Source organism: Bos mutus, chromosome 15 (assembly GCF_027580195.1).
Source record: "Bos mutus isolate GX-2022 chromosome 15, NWIPB_WYAK_1.1, whole genome shotgun sequence".
Lineage (NCBI taxonomy): Eukaryota > Metazoa > Chordata > Mammalia > Artiodactyla > Bovidae > Bos > Bos mutus.
The window spans coordinates 61,974,159-62,000,578 of record NC_091631.1 but is presented as its reverse complement, the minus strand read 5'-3'; the positions used below and the strand labels follow the sequence as shown (position 1 = coordinate 62,000,578).

The 26,420-nt window shown below is 34.7% G+C and overlaps 1 protein-coding gene across 10 annotated transcripts in view; it reads left to right on the top strand.

The window, feature by feature from the left end:
- The window catches only part of ATM (ATM serine/threonine kinase), a 149,539-nt gene that overhangs the window by 43,342 nt on the left and 79,777 nt on the right, over positions 1-26,420 (top strand). For all 10 annotated transcript variants that reach the window (XR_011467070.1, XM_070384262.1, XM_070384263.1 and 7 more), the window contains 16 exons: positions 2,528-2,653; positions 3,204-3,329; positions 4,222-4,311; positions 6,605-6,776; positions 7,610-7,809; positions 10,084-10,166; positions 10,264-10,419; positions 11,229-11,304; positions 11,436-11,566; positions 14,984-15,098; positions 16,732-16,905; positions 17,749-17,918; positions 19,333-19,579; positions 22,501-22,616; positions 23,655-23,781; positions 24,303-24,502. Coding sequence is in view for 9 of the 10 variants with exons in the window: in XM_070384262.1 (XP_070240363.1) it covers positions 2,528-2,653; positions 3,204-3,329; positions 4,222-4,311; positions 6,605-6,776; positions 7,610-7,809; positions 10,084-10,166; positions 10,264-10,419; positions 11,229-11,304; positions 11,436-11,566; positions 14,984-15,098; positions 16,732-16,905; positions 17,749-17,918; positions 19,333-19,579; positions 22,501-22,616; positions 23,655-23,781; positions 24,303-24,502 (2,309 nt within the window). In the remaining variant the exon portion in view is untranslated. The remainder of the gene's footprint in view (positions 1-2,527; positions 2,654-3,203; positions 3,330-4,221; positions 4,312-6,604; positions 6,777-7,609; positions 7,810-10,083; positions 10,167-10,263; positions 10,420-11,228; positions 11,305-11,435; positions 11,567-14,983; positions 15,099-16,731; positions 16,906-17,748; positions 17,919-19,332; positions 19,580-22,500; positions 22,617-23,654; positions 23,782-24,302; positions 24,503-26,420) is intronic.

Genomic DNA, 26,420 nt, shown 5'->3' with positions numbered 1-26,420 from the left:
GAAGTCAAGTGGTCCTTAGGAAGCATCACTGTGAACAAAGCTAGTGGAGGTGATGGAATTCCAGCTGGGCTACTTCATAGCCTAAAAGATGCTGTTAAAGGACTGCACTCAATATGCCAGCAAATTTGAAAAACTTACCAGTGGCCACAGAACTGGAAAAGGCCAGTTTTCATTACAATCCCAAAGAAGGGGAATGCCAAAGCATGTTCAGACTACCGCACAATTGTACTCATTTCACATCCTAGGAAAGTAATGGTCAGTATCCTCTAAGCTAGGCTTCAACACTGTGTAACTGAGAACTTCCAGATGTACAAGCTGGATTTAGAAAAGGCAGAGGAACCAGAGATCAAATTGCTAACATCCGTTGCATCACAGAAAAAGCAAGAGAGTTCCAGAAAAGCACCTACTTCTGCTTTATTGACTACTTCTGCTTTAATGAGAGTTAGACCATAAAGAAGGCTGAGCACCAAGAATTGATGCTTTTGAGCTGTGGTGTTGGTGAAGACTCTTGACAGTCCCTTGGACTTCAGGGAGATCAAACCAGTCAATCCTAAAGGAAATTAACCATGAATATTCATTGGAAAGACTGATGCTGAAGCTGAACCTTCTAGGACTTTTGCCACGCAATGAGAAGAGCTGACTTATTGGAAAAGACACTGATGCTGGGAAAGATTGAAGGCAGGAGGATAAGGGGATGACACACGGTGAGATAGTTGGGTGGCATCACCAGCTCGGTGGACATGAATTTGAGCAAGCTCCGGGAAATGGTGAAAGACAGGGAAGCCTGGTGTGCTGTAGTCTATGGGGTCTCAAAGAGTTGGACCCAACTGAGCAACTGGCCTTAACTGAACTGAATACTGTCACAGGCTTTAGCATAGTTAATGAAGCAGAAGTAGATGTTTTTCTGGAACTCCCTTGCTTTCTCCATGATCCAACGAATGTTGGCAGTTGAATCTCTGGTCCTTCTGCCTCTTCAAAGCTTACGTTTTACACCTGAATGTTTCCAGTTCACATGATGTTAAAGTCTAACTTGAAGGATTTTGAGCATAACCTTGCTAGCATCTGAAATGAGTGCAGTTGTATGGTAGTTCGAACACTGTTTGGCATTGCCCTTCTTTGGGATTGGATGAAGACTGACCTTTTCCAGTCCTATGGCCACTGGTGAAATTTCTGAATTTACTGACACTGAGTGCAGCATCTTAAAAACAGCATCTTTGAGGATTTGAAGTAGCTTAACTGGAATTGCATCACCTCTACTAGCTTTGTTTTGTAGAATGCTTCCTAATGATATCCGGCTCTAGGTGAAGGATCACACCATCGTGGTTATCCAAGTCATTAAAACCTTTTTGTATAGTTCTTCTGTGTCTTCTTGTATAGTTATTCTGTTTATCCTTGGACAAGAAAATGGCAACCCATTCCAGTATTCTTGCTTGGAGAATTAATGGACAAAGGAGCCTGGCAGTCCATAGCGTTGCAAAATGTCTGACATGACTGAGCAACTATCACTCACTCACTCTGTATTCTTGTCGCCTCTTCTTAATGTCTTCTGCTTCTGTTAGGTCCTAGCAGTTTCTGTCATTTATTATGCCCATACTTTTATGAACTGTTCCCTTGATATCTCCAATTTTGTACCATATGCACCAATATCTCTTAAACTATGCTAGAAGCTCATTAAAGGGCATGTATAATCTCTCTTGATCTTTGTATCTTCTTCAATACCTTATTATATGATAAATGTTTAAGTATTTGTTGACTAAAATAAAACCTACAAGCTACTATGGCTAGATTCAGTAGCCATAACTTATGATCCAAAGAACCAGAGAGAGGACAACGTGCCTATTTGATCTATCTTGGTCTTAATTACTGTCTTTCTTCTGGATTATAGTTATAACTACTTTCATTATAGAGTAATGAGATCTCCTGTGTTTTTTCCTAAAATGCCATTTCATATAATATAGGAACAGAAAAATCTGAAAATCTTTTTTTTTGTTTGTAAACATTTGCACATTTCTTACATAATTCTATAAAATTGGTTGACAGTAGCTATTGATAAAAATATCTTGTACTTGTCTGTGGAGTTTGAAAAGCTGAGTAAATCAAGATCCTTATCTCTTAGAAACTGAAAATGTCATTTTAATGTCTTTTTATGAATAAATCTGATTTCTGCTCACATTCTAAGAATTATAGATTGTTATTTGCCTATCAATTTTTTCTTTCTTTCTTCCTTACCTCATATATTTAAGGACGTATGTGTGCAATACACTGAGCCACTTTTGAAAAAGATGTGTTACTTGGCCATCAGGACATGCTTCTGTATTTCCTGAGAACCCTGGTTATTACAGCTCTGCAGGGATCCCTTAGATGTTTTTTAGAGATGATCAGAATTATGGCACTATTAATTTAGTTAACTGTAGTTTTTTAATGTGAAGACAAAATTTGCTCTTGCAAAAAACAATAGTACTCCAAATGATTTATGAAATATATAAAAACTTTTTATTCTGTACACTTAAACTTTTTATATTTTAAGACTTCAAATTCAGAGATGTTTGTCCGGTGTTCAAGTCTTTTGGTGGGTGTTCTTGGCTGCTATTGTTACCTGGGTGTCATAGCTGAAGAGGAAGCATACAAATCAGAATTATTCCAGAAAGCCAAGGTAGGAAGATTTATATCAATAGTACTTTGGATTAATTTAAATGAAATATATTCCTGGGAAAATTGGTATATTTGTTTGGAAAACAGACTATTATATAGGTTAACTGTTTCATTTATGTAGTCTGAGAGGAGATAATACTGTGTCTCTTTTCTTAAGATTTGAAATTATTTTAAGCCAATATAAATGCAGCAATTGAAATAATATCATGTTGAAAATCAATCTCATTAACAAAAATAAGGATTTTTATCTATCCTTTTAAAAAGTTTTTCCTGAAGCAATTATCCTAAAGAATTCTTAAAAGCATTAATCAAATAGTCTTTCTAAGCATGAAATTAACTAACTCTGGGTATTGTTTTGTCAGTTGTGTGATTTGTAAAGATAACATGGTATAAAATTTGTTGTTTTTAAAAAATTGTTCATTTTTAATTATGTACCCAACATAACTTCTTGAAAGGATTAATTTTACCTGTTAAGTAAAATTTAAAAAAAACCTTCAACAAGCTATGATTTTACCTGAAGTTTGGATTTTTCCTTCTTTTTTTCTTAATAGTCTCTAATGCAGTATGCTGGAGAAAGTATCACTTTGTTTAAAAATAAGACAAGTGAAGAATCTAGAATTGTTTCATTGAGAAATATGATACATCTATGTACAAGTTGCTTACATAACTGTTCCAAGGTAAGATGTTCTTCCTGCTTGACAGTGTAGCCTCTCCAGGAGGTTGATAATTGGTTGATGTCCTTACTGTTTTGGGGATCCATTCATAAGTAGGTATACTGATTTTAAATTAAATTGATAAATTAAGATAGTACTCAGATGAATAAAGCAACAGGTAATCTGAGTTTCTCATGAAACTTTCAGGAAAGTTTCTGAGATTGTCTTACTCCTTTTATATAACAGCTAAGTGATAACTTATTGCCAGTGTACTTTCATTCATTTAATAAAAGCTTTTTGACTACCAGGTATGTGGTATGCATACCACTACCCAAGGGCTTGTGGACACTGCAGAGATAAACTATTCAGGCACATATGTTACCCTCTTCTGCCCAGATAGACTTACATAAAATTTGGTGGAAGGATTGCTGCTATGTGTAATCTTTGTTTTTATTTGAAGGAGGCCTGAGGGGTAGTCAGGCCAGAGTATTGATAATAACCAGAAACATCTTTTAAAGCTAATGTTAAGTACGTGGCCATATTAGCAGTATTATCAACATGTATTTTTAGAAGTGTTTTTTTGGGGGGATAAGAGGAGAAGGAGAGAGTGGAAGAATATACTGTAAGCTATGATTATTGCCTGTGTATGTTTAGGGGCAGTAGCTAGTATTTTACTTTAATGTTGTTTATGTCCAATAAAAGATATTTGCTACAGTTATTATTACTCTAAGAAAGAGGTAAGTATATTTGAAGCAATGTATGTCTTGTTCCTAATAGTAAACTATTTATCCATGCTTATTCTGGTAGAGAATTTCCAGTATAAAAGAACATCTACATTTTATTCACTAAGAGAAAATATTATATGTGAAGAATAATTGTTTTTATATTGTTGCTTGCTGTTTTGTCTTAATTACAGCACAGTCCAAATAAGATTGCATCTGGCTTCTTCTTACGATTATTAACATCAAAGCTAATGAATGACATTGCAGATATTTGTAAAAGTTTAGTAAGTATGCTTCCTGTTTTACTATGATATTTCATTGACTCTAACGTACTTTATATAACTTTGAAATTTCTTTGAAAAGGGATGTATCACTTCGCTTTTCCATGTATATGGAATCTTATGCTTTAAAAATGTGGAAATTTAATAAAGTTATTTGGTTTGCAGGGGAGAATGTATTTGCTTCTTATTATCAATACCATATGCTTGTCTGTTAATTTCTCAATGAATAATAATAGACCAAGTGTTTGGAAATTAATCATTCAGACTCAGTACTTTTTTCTGTATAACGTCAGTTCAGTCGCTCAGTCGTGTCTGACTCTTTGCGACCCCATGACCCACAGCACGCCAGGTCTTCCTGTCCATCACCAACTCCTGGAGTCCACCCAAACCCATGTCCATTGAGTCGGTGATGCCATCTAACCATCTCATTCTCTGTCATCCCCTTCTCCTCCTGCCCTCAATCTTTCCCAGCATCATGGTCTTTTCAAATGAGTCAGCTCTTCGCATCAGGTGGACAAAGTATTGGAGTTTCAGCTTCAACATCAGTCCTTCCAGTGAACACCCAGGACTGATCTCCTTTAGGATGGACTGGTTGGATCTCCTTGCAGTCCAAGGGACTCTCAAGAGTCTTCTCCAACACCACAGTTCAAAAGCATCAATTCTTCGGCATTCAGCTTTCTTTATAGTCCAACTCTCACATCCATACATGACCACTGGAAAAACCATAGCCTTGACCTTTGTTGACAAAGTAAGGTCTCTGCTTTTGAATATGCTGTCTAGGTTGGTCATAATTTTCCTTCCAAAGAGTAAGCGTCTTTTAATCTCATGGCTGCAGTCACCATCTGCAGTGATTTTGGAGCCCAGAAAAATGAAGTCTGACACTGTTACCACTGTTTCCCCATCTATTTGCCCTGAAGTGGTGGGACCGGACGCCATGATCTTCGTTTTCTGAATGTTGAGCTTTAAGCCAACTTTTTCACTCTCCACTTTCACTTTCATCAAGAGGCTTTTTAGTTCCTCTTCACTTTCTGCCATAAGGGTGGTGTCATCTGCATATCTGAGGTTATTGATATTTCTCCTGGCAATCTTGATTCCAGCTTGTGCTTTTTCCAGTCCAGTGTTTCTCATGATGTACTCTGCATAGAAGTTAAATAAGCAGGGTGACAATATACAGCCTTGACGTACTCCTTTTCCTATTTGGAATGAGTCTGTTGTTCCATGTCCAGTTCTAACTGTTACTTCCTGACCTGCATACAGGTTTCTCAAGAGGCAGGTCAGGTGATCTGGTATTCCCATCTCTTGAAGAATTTTCCACAGTTTATTGTGATCCACACAGTCAAAGGCTTTGGCATAGTCAATAAAGCAGAAATAGGTGTTTTTCTGGAACTCTTGCTTTTTCGATGATCCAGTGGATGTTGGCAATTTGATCTCTGGTTCCTCTGCCTTTTCTAAAACCAGCTTGAACATATGGAAGTTCACGGTTCACGTATTATTGAAGCCTTTCTTGGAGAATTTTGAGCATTACTTGCATATAATGTACCAAAATTCAAAAGAATTCTCTATTCATAAAAACAAAAACCTTACTAGACAAGCAATATATATTTTTCTTTTTCATATCAATGGCTTGCATACTTCTTTGTCTGGAACAGTGCCTGGCACATAGTAGATATTCAAATATTTAATGAGTGAAAGAATATTCTGTAACTTGATTGTTTTCATTTAATGATAAATCTGAGTCATCTTTCCGTGCTGCTTTATAGAGTTATACCTTACTGCCTTACTTGTTTTTTTGTTTTGCAGCAATGTGGTGTTTCTATATTATATATGAAAATAGCATATATGTATTTTAACCTAACTGATCTTAATTAAAATTGTAAATGTTTGTTTTTTTCCTCCAAAGAATTGCTGCAGTAAATTTCTTAGTTTTGTCTTCTTCTTTTTGTGCCTCTGAAGGATGTAGGAAAATTTTACAAATGGAATTTCTTGTTCAAATGGAATATGAATTTTATTGATACTTTTTGATAGATATTGTCATTGTCCTCCAAAATAGTCATTCTGTCCTCTATATAGTCAAGTTATAATCTTGCCTTCACCCTCATCAGTTTGCAGCAGTATGAAGTTTCTTAATGTAAGAAGTCACTTGTAAAGATTGTGCATTATTCTGCTATATTGACAGTGCAGATTATATATCCATTTTATACACCTGATTCTTGAATTGTTTGATTAGGTCAATTTTAACTGCAGAGTGCTTCTGAAAGAAGCCAGCTTGAAACATCTTTCTTTCTCTTGTTTGAAGGCATTCATTATCAAAAAGCCTTTTGACTTTGGAGAAGTAGAATCACTGAAAGAAGATACTGATGAAAATCTAACGAGGATGGAGGATCAGTCATATACGAGTTTATTTAATGATTCCCCTGCTAGTAGTGTTACTGATACAAATGAATCTGGAAAGAGCCAAATTACTATTGGTAAATACATTTAATTGCATGAGATTTTTTTTTTTAACCTTCTAGTATTATTTGATATTATAAAAGCCTTCATATATATTATTTTATGCTCATTTTATTTCCTTTTTGTGTAGTCATTTAGGATTGTTCCCTTCCATACAGTTTAGAATTATCTCACATTTAATTGAATTTATTATCAGTTCCTATTTTATCCTTCATGGGCGAATTTAAAATAATTGCTAAAGAAATAAAAACATTTTTGGATAACTAAACATATTGGTTATTTGGAAATAATAAGCAGGATGTGCAAAAGCACCCATAATGCAGTCATTGTTTACCTTTTTTCTATTATTTCTACATAGACCCATATAATTCAAAATTATAATCAGCATCAATATTCAGATGCCTTTTTATACCTTTGTCTGTTTTCTTTTAACATTAACTAGAAGCAGTTTTTTCATTTAGGTACTTGTGCTGTTGATAATCATACTTTTTAATGGCTGTATAATAGCATATTTAACATACATACTGTAATTTACTAGGCCATTTTGTTTATTGTCAGAAATTTAGATCCCTTTCTAATGATATTGCAGTGACTATTTGCCCATGTATATTTTTCCATATATTATTTTTTGATGACAGAATCCTAGAGTAACCTTTTATAAAGAATTTTGAAGCTTTTAGTGTGTAATCAAATTTATTATAGTTTTGCTTTCCATATATTTTTATTTCTTTTTCTGTTGTTCAGGGAAGATACTTGTGTTAATGTTCAATGTATGTGGTTGTTTTACACCTTTGTTAGTCTTTTTTTTTCCCCATCTCTATTAGTCTTAATAAGTGCTTTTTATTTTTAGGTGCCATGAATCCTTTAGCTGAAGAACATCTGTCAAAGCAAGATCTACTTTCTTTAGACATGCTCAAGTTCTTGTGTATGTGTGTAACCACTGCTCAGACTAACACTGTGTCATTTAGGGCAGCTGATATTCGGAGGGAATTATTAATGTTAATTGATTCTAGCATGCTAGACCCTACCAGATCTCTTCATTTACACATGGTGAGTTCAGTGAAAGAAGTGCTTTGAGTGTACTTGATCTTGCTAGCTAAATGTAATGGACTGACATATAAGAATCACATTGTACCTTTGACGAATTGAAATTGCTTCCTTAAGAAATGAATCTGAGACTGTTATAAAATATACTTTTAATGTGCTGTAAAAACATTTAAGTGGATACTGTAACATTAAGACTTGAATGGACTTTGGATAGATTTCTTTGCTTTGGGTATAATTTTTATAAATTATTTTAAATCAGGCCAAGAAGCACAGACTCTGAATATGAAAATAATACATAACATTGTTATTGAAGTCTGAATCTTGCCTTGACCTTGGTTTGTATGCTTTAAAATGTTTTAATGTAATTTCAAAGTGGCTATAAAGTTAAAATACTACAGAATGTCATATATTTCATTCCTAAGCCTCTGTAATTAACATTTTGCTACATTTGACTTATCTTTCTCTGCATGCTATGCCCATACACAAACACACACACACACAGACACATACTTTTTTTCTGTACCATTTTGACATTAAATATTCAAATATGATGCCCATTTACTTTAGTGTATATGTCCTAAAAACAGTGATGCTCTCCTATATAACCACAGTATCATCATCAAGAAATTAACATTGTACAGTTAATTATACATCAATTAACATTGATGTATAATCATCAAGAAATTAACATTATATCATGTTAACTAATAAATATGATCGTTTATTAGTTCCCAGGTCTGTTCACTTTCTTTCAGTGTGGAAGAGTTCTTTACTCTTTCCTTATCTTTCATGACTATTTTTGAATAGTATAGCCGCTGTATAGAATCCTACTGTTTGAATTTGTCTCATGTTTCCTCATTAAATTTAGATTTAAACAAAAGTAATCTCTCTCCTTTGCTTCCTTCATCAGCCTACTCATTTACAGATAGATACCTCCAATTCCAATCCAGCACTGTAGAATTTATTTTTCTCTGTCCATATGTGTAGCTCCCTTTCCAAGAGTAAGAAATCTGGCTTTCCACTTAACCTCGATGGATTTGTTTACTTAATATTATTACAAATAACTTATCTCCTGACCATGGGTGCTTAGCCCCCATGTTGGTGAACATGTGGTGGGAGCTCCTATCTCAGTGAGTATGCTGGATGAGTCTATGGTCATATCCCTAGTCACAGGCAGCAAGTTGGCAAACATGTTAGGTGATTTCCCCAGCCATGGGAAACATGCCAATTAGAATCCCTTGGAAATATTGAGGTTGAGTCCCTGATAGAATTTCTTGTCATATTCTAGCTTTGGTGAACATCCTGGCTGATCTCCTAGCTCTGGCAAATATGTTAGGTTGAGTCCTGTTTGATCCCTTGGTTTCCAACCTGGCAACACTCTAGTAATGTCTCTAGCCCCAACCAGCTGGGAGAGCTGTATCCTTTTCTGGGGCTTTGATGTTAAAAAGTCATTTCAAGACACTCACTAATATCACACATGACTCTCATGGCGTATATTTAAAATGGTCCAACTTAATGTTCTTTTTATAATATCAGAAGGAGTAAGAAACATTTTTCTACATATAGATGATGGCGGTGGGGGAAGGCTTCTGATTCTTAATACAGCAAGAAAATTATTTGACATGTCAGAAACTGGCTGCCTAGTTATAACTTACCATTATACTAGTGGTTGCTGAGAAGCCCTTTATATTGTACCATAGAGAGCCTACAGGACGATAAGTCAGGGTATTTGGATTATTCACTGTGCATATTTATCTCTGCTTTCTAAAATTCATTAATAGAATAGGTTTTAACCATTGAAGTTTTAAACCTCAAGTATTGTTTTCAGAGGTGGTGACATAGTTTCAGACTCTTGCTCAGACGGTTAATCCCAACAGTGGTAACAGCTGTCACTCACTGAACGGTGTCAAAAAAATTTAGACCTTTACATGCATTTCCTTTCATCTTCACAGTAATCTGGCCAGTTAAGCGCTGTATCCTTATTTTACAGCTGAGAGTACAAAGAGGTAGATGACAAGGCAAGTGTTAAAACCACACAAGTAGTAACATTGTGGTGCTAGGATTTGTGTCCCACTCTCTTTGACTTCAAACTCTCCTGCTATTGCCTGGTAAAAAAATTCACTGCTCAAGTGTGTATGTGTAGGCACATGTGTTTATATATATGAATTTATGGTTTGCATATATGTATTTATTTAAGTGAATGATATATAAATATCATTTGAACAAAAAAAACTAATTCCCCCACTTCCCCCCGCCCCGCTCCACCCCCTGTCTTAGTATCTAGTGCTTTTAAAGGCTCTTCCTGGAGAAGAATATCCCTTGCCAATGGAAGATGTTGCAAAACTTCTAAAACCACTACCGTAAGACATGAAAACCACATAGAATATTCACTCTAAATTTATAAACCAAACTGGTGTGTTCTGTTATGCTGATAAAGTTAAATTTTTTCCACCACAGCAATGTGTGTTCATCTTATCACCGTGACCAAGATGTTTGTAAAACCATTTTAAACCATGTCCTTCACGTAGTGATGAACCTGTGTCACAGAAATATGGATGATGAGAACACAAGGGATGCTCAAGGACAGTTTCTAACAGTGATTGGAGCATTTTGGTGGGTGTAGATTATTTTATGAAGTTCGTGTTTTTCTTTTGCCACTTTTGCATGCAAATGCAAACTTTGCATTTCTACTTTAGTGATTTTCTTCTAATCCTTGAATGTAGCTATATATGTTTTTTAACAATACTGAAATGTAAGTTGTATTTCCCTTCTTAATTGCTTGAAGAACTACGTTGTTTTCTGCTTAAGGCTTGGCTTCCTAAAGTGAGTTTAGTGTATTTCTGTTTGAATTCTGAACCACTTAATAGTTTGACAAGTATGATGAATTAAAGCAAAGTACAACAAGTCTAATAAATCAGTTGAGTAGTTTATATTCCTAAAGTGAACAAGTTGGCCTTGTCAGTATCTGATTGTTTCATGCACAGAATCACAGTGTGAGATAATACTAAGATATTATAGAGGAGCATATATATGTAATTCAGGACCCTCATACCATTTGGTGAGTAAGGATTTCTGAATCAGTACAGAATATGGTTTTTTAAATCTTTGATATACAACACTAAAAATGTTTTCCTTTTCAAGCATGTTTTCAATAACATGGTTAGCTGAAGTGTGATAGCCCCCAAATGAGGTATAATCATATGACACAAATACATTAAAATAAGCTGCTTTTCAAACCAATTTATTAGCTGGAATTTTTGAAAGGTGAGAAAAATGGCATATACTGCATAGTGAGAATTAAATTTATCATGGAAAGTAATTTTGGAAGCTGCCTAGAATAATCTTAATGTCCAGTAATTTCTTTTTTGACTATGCTTTTATTGGAATAATTACTTGATATTAAGACATGTACTTTATTTCAGGCACTTAACAAAGGAGGGGAAAAGTACATTCTCTGTAAGAATGGCACTAGTAAAATGCCTTAAAACTTTGCTTGAGGTAAGTTATTCCACTTTAATTATTAGTAAGGTCTCCAGTGATGTTTTAAAAGCAGTCTTTATTTCTATTTGTTAATGGGTGGTTTTTCTCTTGGTATTTCACCTTTAACCTCAATTGATCTTTTCCCATAGGCTGATCCTTATTCAAAATGGTCTATTCTGAATGTAAAGGGAAAAGATCTTCCTGTAAATGAAGTATTTCCACAGTTTCTTGCTGATAATCATCACCAAGTTCGCATGTTGGCTGCGGAGTCAATCAATAGGTAATAGGTCAAGTATTCATGAAGTATCTGGAGTGCTGCAGATAGCAGTTCAAGGTCTAGCACAGTCATAGCTCACTAGGGGTGATATTAAAAATAATGATTACTAAGCATAGACTGTATGCCTGACATTTTTGTTTTCTCTTAATTCTGACAACTCTTTCACTTAGATATGATTATTTTATCTAATTTAGTCATGAAAACTCTGTGGCTTAGACAGATAAAGTAAGGTGATAAGTGCCATACATCTAGTAAGTGGTTGAGATGAATGAGATGTGTCTACTCCCAATTAGAGATACAGGGCTTTTAGGTATTAGATTTTACATGAGTTTATAAAATGAAAATTATCGCATTTTACATTTTGCTAGTTATAATCATATTTATTCAAGTGAACATAAAATTAGGCATTGGAGTGATTCTCCCACAAGAATGTGTTATGTTTGAGTACTAAAGAAGCCTTTGACTGTGTGGATTACAACAAGCTGTAGAAAATTCTGAAAGGGATGGGAATACCAGACCACCTCACCTGCCTCCTGAGAAACCTGTCTGCAAGTCAAGGAACAGCAGTTAGAACCAGACATGGAACAACGGACTGGTTCAAAATTGGGAAAGGCATACATCAAGGCTGATTATTGTCACCCTTCTTATTTAACTTATGTGCAGAGTACATCATGAGAAATTCTGGGCTGGATGAAGCACAAGCTGGAATCAAGATTGCCAGGAGAAATATCAACAACCTCAGATGTGCAGGTCGTACCACTCTAATGGCAGAAAGCAAAGAGGAACTAAAGAGTCTCTTGATGAAGGTGAAAGAGGAGAGTGAAAAATTGGCTTAAAACTCAGCATTCAAAAAACTAAGATCATGGCATCTGGTCCCATCACTTAGGGCAAATAGATGGGGAAAAAGTGGAAACAGTGACAGATTTTGTTATCTTGGGCTCCAGAATCATTGCGGACAGGGACTGCAGCCATGATGAAAAGATGCTTGCTCCTTGAAGACAAGCTATGATAAACCTAAATAGCATATTAGAAAGCAGAGAGACATCACTTTGCCAACAAAGGTCTGTCTAATCAAAGCTATGGTTTTTCCATTAGTCATTTATACATGTGAGAGTTGGACCATAAAGAAGGCTGAGTGCCAAAGAATTGATGCTATCGAACTGTGGTGTTGGAGAAGACTCTTGAGAGTACCTTGGACAGCAAGGAGATTCCTAAAGGAAATCAACCCTGAATATTCATTGGAAGGACTGATGGTGAAGCTGCTTTGGCCACCTCATGCCAAGAGCTGACTCATTGGAAAAGAACCTGTTGTTGGGAAAGATTGAAGGAAAGAGGAGAAGGGAGCAACAGAGGATGAGATGTTTGGATGTTATCACTGACTCAATGGACATCAGTTTGAGCAAACTTAGAAAGATAGCTAAGGACGGGGAAGCCTGACGTGCTGCATTTCATGGGTTCACAAAGATTCACACTTGATTTAGCGACTGAGCAACAATAACAACCTGAAGAAGCAAATATTAAATTTTAGCAACTGTATGTTTAATGGGTTATTAAGTTAATTTTAAAACTCCAGATTGTATCCTACCTCTGCCTTTCCCACCTCACTCTCCTATAAACAAAATCTCTCTGCTTTATTTTTCTCTATAGCATTTATCACCAGTTGAAATATTATATTTTAATACATTTATCTAGGATATGAGCTCCAGAGAGTGTTTGTCTCTTTTCCTGTGTACTTAGCACCTAAAATAACACTTGGAATGTGTCAGGTGTTTAATAATTTGTAAAATCAATGAATATTTGAAAAAAATTACATTATGCTTAAAACATCAAAGCTAAAAATCATTTGAGCAGTTTTTCTGTTCAAATGTAGATGACCAATAAAGAACACTGAAGAAATTACCATGCAGTCACATAAATACACACATTAGAAAACATGATGTGTCCAAAATTTTGATATTCTGAAAATAATGTTTTCATAGGTCAGAAACATGTCTAACTCCTCAGGTTTAGGACTATTTTTAGTAAAACCACAGTGCATTGTAATGTTTGCTAATGTGTGCTTTATTTCAAATACTTAAAAAAGAAAATATGTACAGAAATTAAAGATCTGGGATGACAGGATAACAAGTTGAATATAATAAAGCAGTGTAGTGCTGACATTTAAAAAATCTCTTAGGATTCAAAAATGCATAAATTCATGAACGGCATGAGCATATTTATTTACTTATTAGTTGTTTACTTGTTAGATATTTAATATTAAGCTGCTGAAGAGAGATTGGAGAAACTGAGGAATGAGAGAAATACCAAAAAGTTGATACTTTCATATGTTTTGATTAGTATAAAAGACAAAATTGGCTAAAGAGTTGTCCTTAAATATGACGGTTGCTGCTGCTGCTAAGTCACTTCAGTCGTGTCCGACTCTGTGCAACCCCATAGACGGCAGCCCACCAGGCTCCCCTATCCCTGGGATTCTCCAGGCAAGAACACTGGAGTGGGTTGCCATTTCCTTCTCCAATGCATGAAAGTGAAAAGTGAAAGTGAAGTCACTCAGTCGTGTCTGACTCTTAGCGACCCCCTGGACTGCAGCCTGCCAGGCTCCTCCGTCCATGGGATTTTCCAGGCAAGAGTACTGGAGTGGGGTGCCATTGCCTTCTCCGAAATATGACGGTACATTATGCAAAAAAGCACTAATCAGCTCTCCTTTACCACATAAACATAATTTTAATTGAACATCAAGACATTAAAGCTAATACCTTTTAGAAAGTGAAAGTCGATCAGTTGTGTCCAACTCTTTGTGACCCCATGGACTGTACAGGCCAGAATATTAGAGTGGGTAGCCTTTCCCTTATCTAGGGGATCTTCCCTACCCAGGGATCGAACCCAGGACTCCTGCATCACAGATGGATTCTTTACCAGCTGAGCCTACAGAGAAGCCCAAGAATACTGGGTAGCCTGTCCCTTCTCCAGCAGATCTTCCCAACCCAAAAATTGAACCGAGATCTCCTGCATTGCAGGCAAATTATTTACCAACTGAGCTATCAGGGAAGCAATAACTTTTAAGTTGTGATTAAATGTTAGAGCAGGTTGATATAAGAGCCTGTGGCTTCTTCTTGTTGGTATTTTACCAGAGGACAAATTTTTTTTCTGGTTAGTTTGCATTCAGGGATATTCAAGTGTGGGCAATAAGCTAAGAGATCTTTTGAGACACTTTTCAGTTCTAGGAGAATATGGGTTGTTTGGTAAAGATCCTGATACTAGTAGCTTTGAACCTACTAGACTTACATTTCCTTGGTCTTTTGAAGGAAGACCTAATATGTTAGTATGTCTCACAAAGTGATTTATTTTTGCCCTGTAAATATGCTTTGGGAAGTAGAGTTTAAGATTAAAAATCATTTCACTCTTTGCTTTTTTTTTTTAAAGATTGTTTCAGCATATAAAACGAGGTTCTTCCACATTGAAAGCACTTCCTTTGAAGCTTCAGCAAACAGCTTTTGAAAATGCATACTTTAAAGCTCAGGAAGGAATGAGAGAATTGGTAATTTTATTAATGTATATTTGTTATTACATATACTTTCTATAAATATGCCATATGTTATTTTACCAAGTTTGGCCTAAGATAGTTTATATCTATTGTTCATAGTTAGAGTAGAACAGCTATATGAATTAATTGAAATTGCTTCATTTATAGGTCAAAATTGGTTTAATAATGGCAGTTTCTTTTGGTTCAATTTATATGCAGCATTTTTGTGGGAAAAACAGAATTTACTGAGTTTTTATGGGAGTATAAATGGCTTATTTTTTAGCTTAAAATTTTATTTCATAAGATCTGATTAAAAGCTAATTCACAACAGGTAACAAGAGAAAGAAATGGATTGAGAAGAAAATGTTCTAATTGGGAAGATCAAATTATCTTTGTGCTCTCTAATAAACCTTATTATTTTCATATTTTTCTGTAGAATAATATCTTTTCTTAAAACGGCAGAAGTTGTTTTAGTGGTAGAATTTATTCATTCATATATGCCTTGATTGGTTCATTCAAAGTATGTGAAGCAGTTACTCAGATGATTATATGTTCTATAACAGAACAAAACTGAAAAGGAAAATCGCATGAAAAAAAATGTGAATTTTGAAAAAGATTTCAAGAGGTTACAAAAATGAGTGTAAATAATATAAAATTTACTAGAGGTAACGTATATTATGTATTTTAAAATCAGCATGTCATGTACAAAAAGAGAAAACACTGATCTGACAGCAGTTTATTTGGAGAAAGATCTAAGAAATTTTACATCTTGAGAGCATAATATGAACCAACATTGTAATGGTTAAGCAAATTCCATCTTAGATGTCAGTAATAGAAGCGGACTGTAATGAGCTAGTTTATAAGAAGAACTTGAATCTTCTATTCATTTTAGAGGGCAGCTGGTTTTGTTCCCAGTAAAAGTAAATCTCTAACTAAAATGTTAGAGAGTCTCTAGACCTATCTCTCATACAGAATAGGTAAAGGAGTTGACTTCCTGGGAAGATCATAACTATTTTTAAACATGTCAATGATTGCCATTTAGTAAAGGAATTAGGTCCTTACTTTTTCTTTTACCAAAAATAGAAATAGGATCAGTGACTGGCCATTTTTTCTAAAAGTGAAGATAAACTTCTATCAATTATAGTAAGTCAAAAAATGTTTATGTCTGTTGGAAGAGTTTGATGATTGTTAAGCTAGAAGCATGTATCATTTTATCTAGTAGTATGACTTTATTAGGTTTTTTTTGGTGATATCTATGATATTTTTAAAGGATAAAGAGCTATATATATTAAGTTATAATGGTAATAAGATGATAAAACATCTTAGAAGGTAATACTTGGTAGTTGATGAGATTTAGTCTTGCTCACATTCCTGTAGTTACTTTTTTTCTCTTCTTTTTTCTTCAAAGTGCTTTATACTTCATTGAAATGTTTGACAATTCTTATTCTATGAGGTGTTATAAACAGCAGTCTTTCCCATTGTAGCAACTTTGGTCCTTTCTCATAATCTCTTTAACTCCATCACTATAAGATTTAAAACTGTTCACTGGCTGTTTAGATGTTGTTGTGGTATTCTTTGGTGTTAGCCTGGTTGGTTTATTTGGAATATTTAAATATTTATATTACCTATTGTTTTAAAAATTCTAAAGTCCCACAGAACTGAAAACTCTGAAACTTTGGATGAGATTTGTAATAGAAAAGCCACTTTACTGATGATGATAGCTGTGGTGTTATACTGTAGCCCTGTCTGTGAAAAGCAGGCTTTATTCGCCCTATGCAAGTCTGTGAAAGAGAATGGACTAGAGCCTCACCTCGTTAAAAAGGTATATATGTATGAATATTTTTATTATAATTATCCTTTGATAACTTTTAAACAATTAAAGCTAGATTTTAAATATGGCATTTATTAAAGAGTTGGAGATGGTTTTATTTTTTAGATTTGAAGAGAGTGTATTTATTTGTATACAGTGTCATTTTTTACATTCAGTTTAAGAGCATTTCACAAGACTGTCATTGAACTAATAAGAGTGAGTGACCGGTCATCATTCACACCAGACCCTCTCGAATAGTATTTTTTGGGGGAAATGCATGGAGATAAAAAAGCAGTATGTATTTTGCCTGGTGGATTCTGGAGCACGACCTTGGAATCCAGTGGGGCGAGAAGTCAAATTTTAGATATGGAAAGCTTTTAAGTTGCATGATTAGAAAGACCAGAGTCCAGTGTTGTAGAACGTTTACTCCTGCCCTGGTCCAACACTTCAGCACTCTTGGTTTGAGAAATTCCAGGCCTTTCCATCCTTTATTTTTACACGATAAACCAATGACTGATCATGGCTTGATGTAACTAGCATGGTTTCCAGTGGAACTTTTTCCCCAGGTTTGATCCCTGGGTGGGAAAAATCCCCTGGAGAAGGACCTTCCCCACCCAGTATTCTTGCCTGGGAAATCCCATGGACAGAGGAGTCTGGTGAGCTACAGTCCATGGGGTTACAAAAGAGTCAGACATGACTTTGTGACTAAATAACAAACAACAACAGCATAGATAAGTTAATCAAGGGATAGAAAAGCTACATGAATGCTCAAAGCCATACTGTAAATAATATTAAGGATGTAAGTGATTTATTATTTCACTATTAAAACATTAACTTCTTTTTTGATTTGTACAGGTTTTAAAGACAGTTTCTGAAACTTTTGGATATAGATGTTTAGAAGATTTCATGGCTTCTCATTTGGATTATTTAGTATTGGAATGGCTAAATCTTCAAGATCCTGAATACAGTGTATCTTCTTTTCCTTTTATTTTATTAAATTACACAAACATTGAAGATTTCTATAGGTAGGTTTGCATATGGCACATGTGAAAGATATTTAAAATTAGGTATTAATGATATTATGAGAATCAAGACAGCTTTTATAAATGAAAGCATATTGAAGATTATCAGTTAACTTAGGATCTGGTCCTAGCTGTGCCAGTAAGCCAGCTACATGACTTTAGGCAAGCCACAAGAACACCCACTGGGTCTTGGTTTCTTACTGTAAAGTTTCTTACTAGAGTTATTGGAGTAGAAAATGTCAACCCTCTTCAGTATTCTTGCTGGAAAATCCCATGGACAGAGGAGCCTGACAGGCTACAGTCTATGGGGTCTCAAAGAGTTGGACATGACTGTGTGCACACACAAGGATGTATAGAGATCTTTAAGGTCCATTTCAGCTTTAATATTTAATCATTTTCCCTGTGAAAAATCAAAGATAAATTATTGGTGGCTGATTATTTTTACCCTGTTTTTCTTTTCTCCTGTTTGAATGTGGGCTATTTAATTATTTCTGTATGATTTAAAGTTTAATATGCAGGTATTTATTTTGCTAACTCCCAAGTCTGGAGAAGAGAATTTTGAAAATGGAGAGGTTTGAAACAACTAAATAATAATGCTTAAATATCAGGATATGGGAAGGCAATCTGTAATTGTTTAATAGTCCTTATTCAGAGAAGGCAATGGCAACCCACTCTAGAACTCTTGCCTGGAAAATCCCATGGATGGAGGAGCGTGGTAGGCTACAGTCCATGGGGTCGCGAAGAGTCAGACACGACTGAGCGACTTTACTTTCACTTTTCACTTTCATGCATTGGAAAAGGAAATGGCAACCCACTCTAGTGTTCTTGCCTGGAGAATCCCAGGGACGGGGGAGCCTGGTGGGCTGCCGTTTATGGGTCGCACAGAGTCGGACACAACTGAAGCGACTTAGCAGCAGCAGCAACAATAGTCCTTATTGTTTGTTCATTTTGCCAATATCTACATTTATTTTTTGAATTTATAAATTGCTTTCACCTTTCACTATATAATAATTTTGCATAAAGATTATACAGAATAAATAAATATAAATTCATTTTCACTTGTTTTTCATCTTGCCTTTAGGGTGATAATACTCTTAAGACCTCAGTCTTTTTTAGTGTGACTATTTAAAATTTACTTAACTTCATGTCTTCATTTATAGAGTAAGAATGCTTAATGATTTAGATAAAGTGATGCTCTAAGCTTATTAAACTGTTTTATTTATTTTTTTGCCCACACCACATGACTCAAGGAATCTTTACCTTCCTGACCAGGGATTGAACCCATGGTGGAAGCATTGAAGTCCACTGGAACACCAGGAATTTCCAAAACCATTCTGTTATTTTAAGGACCATATTATAAAGTTTTACTTTGAAAAGTTATATTTTTAATGTATGTTTTTAATTTTTATATTTTTAGGTCTTGTTATAAAATTTTGATTCCACCTCTAGTGATTAGAAGTCATTTTGATGAAGTAAAGTTAATTGCTAATCAAATTCAAGAGGATTGGAAAAGTCTTCTGACAGGCTGCTTTCCAAAGATTCTTGTAAATATCCTTCCATACTTTGCTTATGAGGGTACAGAAGACAGTGGGATGGCACAGCAAAGAGAGACTGCTACCAAAGTCTATGATATGCTTAAAGATGAAAACTTATTAGGAAAACAGGTATGACTTCAATATTTACAATACCTTTTATCCCATAATTGATCTGAGGTGTAACTTTAGGCTATTCATCACTTATGCAATTAAATTTAATATTTTATGATAATCACTATCTCATATAGGCAATCCATTAATTTTTTTGTTATTGTACAGTGTTCTCTCCTTTTGATTGGTTTTTAAATGTTTTAATCAGGAATTTTCTTTTTAACTTTGGAATAATTTTACCACCTTTTCCTTGTAAAATATTGTTTTAATTGGCAGTAATACATGAATACAAACTGGTTATTAAATTCAAGCAATGCTGAGCAAGGTATAGAAAATCTTCACTTTCTCTTGACTATCATTAAGCCCTTCATTTTTCAAGGAAAAGTACAATCCCATGTTCCTATTCTCTGCTTTTTCCATGGCGTTTACTACTTTTTAATGTATGATGTAGCTTACTTATGAATTATGTTCACTGGTTTTTATCAACCTTCTCCACTATAAGTACTTGTAAAGGTTGGATTTTTCTTTCTTCTTTTTTCTGATGTATCCCAACTATCTAGTATATATCAAGTACTCATTATTTGATGAAAGATGGAGTCAAGTTAAAAACGACCTAACAACTTGTTTCTTTTATAGTAATTTATACATATCTAAAATTATTTGAGACAACTTATATTCAGATACATATATAAACTTTTTAAAGTGAAAGAAAAATTATTTGAGGCAACTTATATTCAGATCATATATAAACTTTTTAAAGTGAAAGAAAATTGGTCACTCCACTTTTTAATATAAGCAAAGGATGACTAACAAAGCTTGGTCAATGTTAGTATTAAAATTGGATAAACTTCAGTAGACTCTTTTTTTCATTGCCTAGTTATCTGTGAACAGCATGTCTCTTAGTTGCTTGCTGCTGCTGCTAAGTCGCTTCAGTCGTGACCAACTCTATGCAACCCCATAGACGGCAGCCCACCAGGCTCCCCCATCCCTGGGATTCTCCAGGCAAGAACACTGGAGTGGGTTGCCATTTCCTTCTCCTTAGTTGCTTAGGTGAGCTATTCCTATTCAGAGCTGGTTGTAAGTCTGTGGTCTGGAGGCTTCCAACTGCCTCCCTAAAAGGCAGTTGGAACAGAATGTTGGCTTGCCAGTCAATGGGTATGGAATTTATGAGAGGCAGTCTGCTTCCAGACCCTTTCACCCAATCTTCCAGCTTACACTGCTGAGCAGGTCTACTCTTAGTATTCCTCTTTATGTATTCAAATCAAAAGAAAGCAAGTTTGAGTCAGAATAAGTCTAGATGGGAAATGTGATTATATTAAACCCTGATTAAAACACTAGTCTCAAGAACAAAGAGAGCTAAAAATTAAAAATAATTTCTTAGCTTCTTTGTTAAAGACATAAATTTTTATTTGTCTCAGTTTCATTTAGCATCATCATTTTAAGTTAATTTTTTCTCTATTTCTCTAATATGCAGCTTATCTAAATCAATCCACATTCTTTTTTCTGTGGATAAGTGATGGTACCACTATTATCAGTCTTTCAGTCTTCTATAACTGTCAGTTGTTGAATGCGTAAAATGTATAGTTATAAGATTGTTTAGGTATACCTAGATATCTGAATTTTTTTTGAATTATTTTTATGTATGTTTAGCTTAAATATTAGAGATTTGCTTGTAAGAAAATTATATAAAATTAAGGAAGTCAGTTGTCACCGATGTGCAGGGAAACTCACTAAGTTTTCCTCTGATATTAATCAGAGTTGGCCAGTTTGTCTTACTAATTCCAGATATACTGGAAATAGGGTTGGATTTGTAAAAGGGCTGAAACCTTGGAATTGATGATATGATGTAACTAATGTTACATTACAGGGAAAGGCTAAGATCTTTACATTAGATTTCTGTTGTGCCACATTCCAGAATATTTTTGCTATTAGGAAGGGTTTCCAAATCTCTGTGTGGAAGAGGTAAAGATAGTAAATGAGCCCATTTGCCTTTTGGTTTAAAGCACTGTAGTTCATTACTTGGAGACCTAACAAAAAACACGTTTTAAGACTTTATAGTTCTCATTCATTTGGCTGAGGCGTAATGTAGTACACCCACTCTTTTTATTTAGAGAACTTATGCCTTTTGTGAGGCTGCCTGTAGCAAGAAGTGGGTAATGAAGAGTCTGCTCCTGTCCAGGAGGATTTTTACCTAGTATTAATGACTCTGTTGCTGGGAGGGATTGGGGGCAGGAGGAGAAGGGGATGACAGAGGATGAGATGGCTGGATGGCATCACTGACTCGATGGAGGTGAGTCTGAGTGAACTCCAGGAGTTGGTGATGGACAGGGAGGCCAGGCGTGCTGCGATTCATGGGGTTGCAAAGAGTTGGACATGACTGAGCGACTGAACTGAACTGAACTGAACTGAATGACATGTGGATAGCAGCTAGCCTAAGAATTTGGGATATCAACCAAGTTGGAATCTGGGGGAAAGATATGCAGGGAACAAAGGGTTGATAATTGCCAGTCATTGGGAATCCTTACTAGTAAAGTTCTCTAAGATAGTGTTCTCAAATAAAGGTAAAATGCAGGTTGATGAGCAGTATAGATCAGTGGGGAATTTGGTTGACAGGAAAGTGATTAGGTTGAGGAATTTCAAGCTAGACCTGAAGCCTTGCTCATTAAAGTGATTCTTTAAAATTAAATGAAAAAGTTGGATTAAGAGAGTCCTGTTTGATATAATTTCTCTGTTTTCCTTTGAGTCTGTAGGTTGGCTGCATAGCAGAAAAAAGTGGTGCTAGTTGCATGTTTTGCAGATCTTAGATCTTTGATAACTATTTCCTTCTGTAATCACTGAATAATTTTGGAAATGAGACAATAACGTGAGCCCCTTAAACTAGCTGACTTAAAGATCACAGACAGGAAAACTTAAATATATTTTATTTTGTATCCTTGCAGATTGATCATTTATTCATTAGTAATTTACCAGAGATTGTAGTGGAGTTATTGATGACGTTACATGAACCAGCAACTTCTGGTGCCAGCCAAAGCACTGACCCCTGTGACTTCTCAGGGTATGGATATTTTTAATTTAGAGGATTAGCTGCAATTTCATAAGGTCCTTGGGAAGTTTATTAGTTGACACCTTCAAATGTCTATTTCAGTTATTAGACATGTACTGTGCTTTTAAATTCTGTTTCTTTTAAAATAGTTACCTTTGAATTGAAGTTTCTGCTGTACTGTAGCCTCTTCATAGTGACTGCTCTTTTGATTACCACTTTGTTTGAAAATTCAGTAACCTTTTTATTCTCAGTCTGTTTGTAATATTTGAGCATTGTGCCATCTCCTATCATGAAATTTTCTTCTGTGACTTGGCTTTCTGTATCATCTTTTTTTTTAAAAAGCATTCTCCTTTGCTAGTGGAATTTTACTATATTGCAATTTCATTTGCATGTAAAACCTACTTGTTGTATATGAATGGTAGAGTTATTCATATACATTGTTACTCATTTACCTTGATTGTAAAGTACTTAAAAAACATCCTTTTTTTATATACTATGCAATACTAAGCATGTAAAACAGTAATAATATCTATTAAAATATTTTTGCATGTGTAATTTCATTTGGTATAGAATTTGATTGCTGTCTTGAATGTTACTGTGTTTATGTGTGTACCCATGGCTGATTCATGTCAATGTATGGCAAAAACCATCACAATATTGTAAAGTAATTATCCTCCAATTAAAATAAATAATTTAATTTTAAAAGATATTATTGAGTTTAAAGTACTAGAATAGAGCTTTAATTCATACCTTAAGTAAAGTGATACTAGGTCTCTTTTTTATAACTGCTGTTAACTTTATAAATGATTTTTTAAACAAATTATTGACTACCTCCTAGAAAGTTATTTAGGTATTCTGATAGATGTATATAGACTGTAATATATCATTTGTGATTTTATTAAAAGTCTAGTTTTCACCAAGAAAATAACTAAAATTTGGGGTATTATAATCTAAATTTTTCTTTTGAATTTTCACTAATCTATCAAGAAAATGTTTTTTCTTGATAGTTTTATTCTGAAAATGATGACTGATTTTTTCTATAACTCTTAGGGATTTGGATCCTGCTCCTAATCCACCTCATTTTCCATCACATGTGATTAAAGCGACATTTGCCTATATCAGCAATTGCCATAAAACCAAGCTTAAAAGCATTTTAGAAATTCTTTCCAAAAGCCCTGTAAGTATACTTTACTAGGATAGTACCTGAAGAGAGAATTCCATCTTTTTCAGCTAGAAAATCTGTTTAAGTACATTTTATTTTTATTTTTTTGTAAGTATAAGTACATTTTAAAAAGAAAAAAGTAAACAAATGGAACACTTACTTGAATAAATTAGAAAAATACTCATTTACAAGTTTATATCTTAGTATTTTACTTGTCAGTATTAATTGAAATATGTCACATATGAGGACTGAATTTTGTGACATTTTAGTCAGGTTGGCTCAGGATTTGTGTATATATGTATTTTTTTAAGAATATACTACTAAATATTGTTTACTATCTGAGAACAAAATAAATTGACAAGTTTTTTAAAATTTAAGATAGTAATTTTCTTAATGTGATATTTTGCATTTGATATCAAAACCGCAAGCAAAATTTTGAAATTTAGAATTCTGTAGTTTGAATATAAAAATGTATGTATTATGTCTGAGTATATGTGGTTAGGCAAGGTTTTACTAAATGTATCTTTATTTTCTAGGATTCCTATCAGAAAATTCTTCTAGCCATATGTGAGCAAGCAGCTGAGACAAATAATGTTTACAAAAGGCACAGAATTATTAAAATATATCACCTGTTTGTTAGTTTATTAATGAATGATATAAAGAGTGGCTTAGGAGGAGCTTGGGCCTTTGTTCTTCGAGATGTTATTTATACTTTGATTCACTATATCAACCAAAGGTAAATAATATATTTAGACCAATATATAAGTTTTTCTACCCTCATCTTAATTGAAAACTTCTATGCTTCTACAGGGTAGAAGCCAGAGTATTATTTTCTGAATTTTGCTTAATATATATATATATATATATATATACACACACACACACTTCTCCAGCTACTTCTCCAGCTCCAGAAGTCTTTAAAATATTAAAGATCTTCTCTTCAACATTTTAAATATACTAATTTTACATGGCCATAAATACATGGTACCATAGCAGTTCTGCTCACCACTTCCAGTGTGTGGTAAGGGGACGGAAGGGGGATTCCCAGTGCACACCCAGGGTATTCTTCAGACATCAGCTGGTACCTGCCTGTAGATAGTGTCAGATCCCACAGGTTAAGAGCTCAGTCCTATAAGACTACCCTCTCTCCAGCCTCATCAGACTTCAGTTGAAAACTATAGATTGGAGGTTTCAATAACCCCCTTCCTTGGGTTTGATTATTTTGCTAGAGTGGCTCACAGAACTTAAGAAACCTATTTACTCACTAGATTGCTGGTTTATTACAAAAAGAAATAACTCATGAACAGCCAAATGGAAGAGATACATAGGGCAAAGTATGGGGAAAGGGCATAGAGCTTAAGTGGTCTCTCCAGTCACTTCATTCTCCTCATACCTGCAAATGTTCACCAACCCAGAAGCTCCTTTAACTCCATCCTTTTGGGTGTTAAGAGAGGAATCATCAGCCATTGGTGACTGATTGAAGGGAAAGCCCTTCTTGATCAGAGAGGTGGGACAGAAAGTTCCAACCCTCTAATTATAGGGTTGGTTCTTTTGGCAACCAGCCCAGATCCTTAGAGGCTTCCCCAAAGATACTTCATCAACATAACAAAAGACTCGTTTATTGCTCTCATCACAGGAAATTCCAAAAGTATTAGGGACTCTGCCAGAAATGGGGACAAAGACCAAATATATATTTCTTATTATAAATCACAGTATCACAATTACTATAGATTGGGGAATGTATGTTCTTTTTAGCATCTCTATCCTTTCCATTGGTTTTAATAATGATTCTACTGTCTATTGTTTTCTTATTAGTAGATAACATTGTAATCAAATAAATTTAAGCCCTCAAAGCATATGAAGATATCTATTTCCATTTTGTTTTCTCATATTCTTTTTTGCTTTTTAAAAATATAATTTTAATTTTAAGTCATATGTATGTGTGTGTACTTTAAGTCATTCAGTCTTTTTCCTTCACTTTTTTTTAGGTTTATTATGGTGTTAAAATATATAACATAAAATTTCTCATTTTTAACTATATTTTAAGTATCCAGTTTAGTGCTATTATGTTCATGGTATGCTATTAATTTTTATTTCTGTCATTGCAGTTTCCAAATCCAACTTATTTATTACCTCAAATAGAACCTTTCTATTCATTAAGCAATAACCACACAGTTCCTCTTCCTTATAGCCCTTATAGCTTCTAATCTACTTCCTGTCTTTTTTAATTTCCTTGTTTTAGGTATTTCATATAAGCAGAATCATAATTTCTTTGCCCTTTCCTGTTGGCTTGTTTCACTTAGCATGTCTTCAGTGTTTATCCAGCATCATGCTTTTTTGTGGCTAAGTAACATTCCATTGGGTTTCCCTGGTGGCTCAGATGGTAAAGAATCCTCCTTCTGTGTGGGAGACCTGGGTTTGATCCCTGGGTTGGGAAGATCCCCTGGAGAAGGGCATGGCAACCTACTCCAGTATTCTTGCCTGGAGAATCCCCATGGACAGAGGAGCCTGGCGGGCTACAGTCCATGGGATTGCAAAGAGTCGGATACAACTGAACGACTAAGCCCAACAACATTGGATATATGACACTTTTTTTTTAATCCATTCATCTCATGATGAACACTTGGGTTATTTCATAGGCATGAAGTGGTATC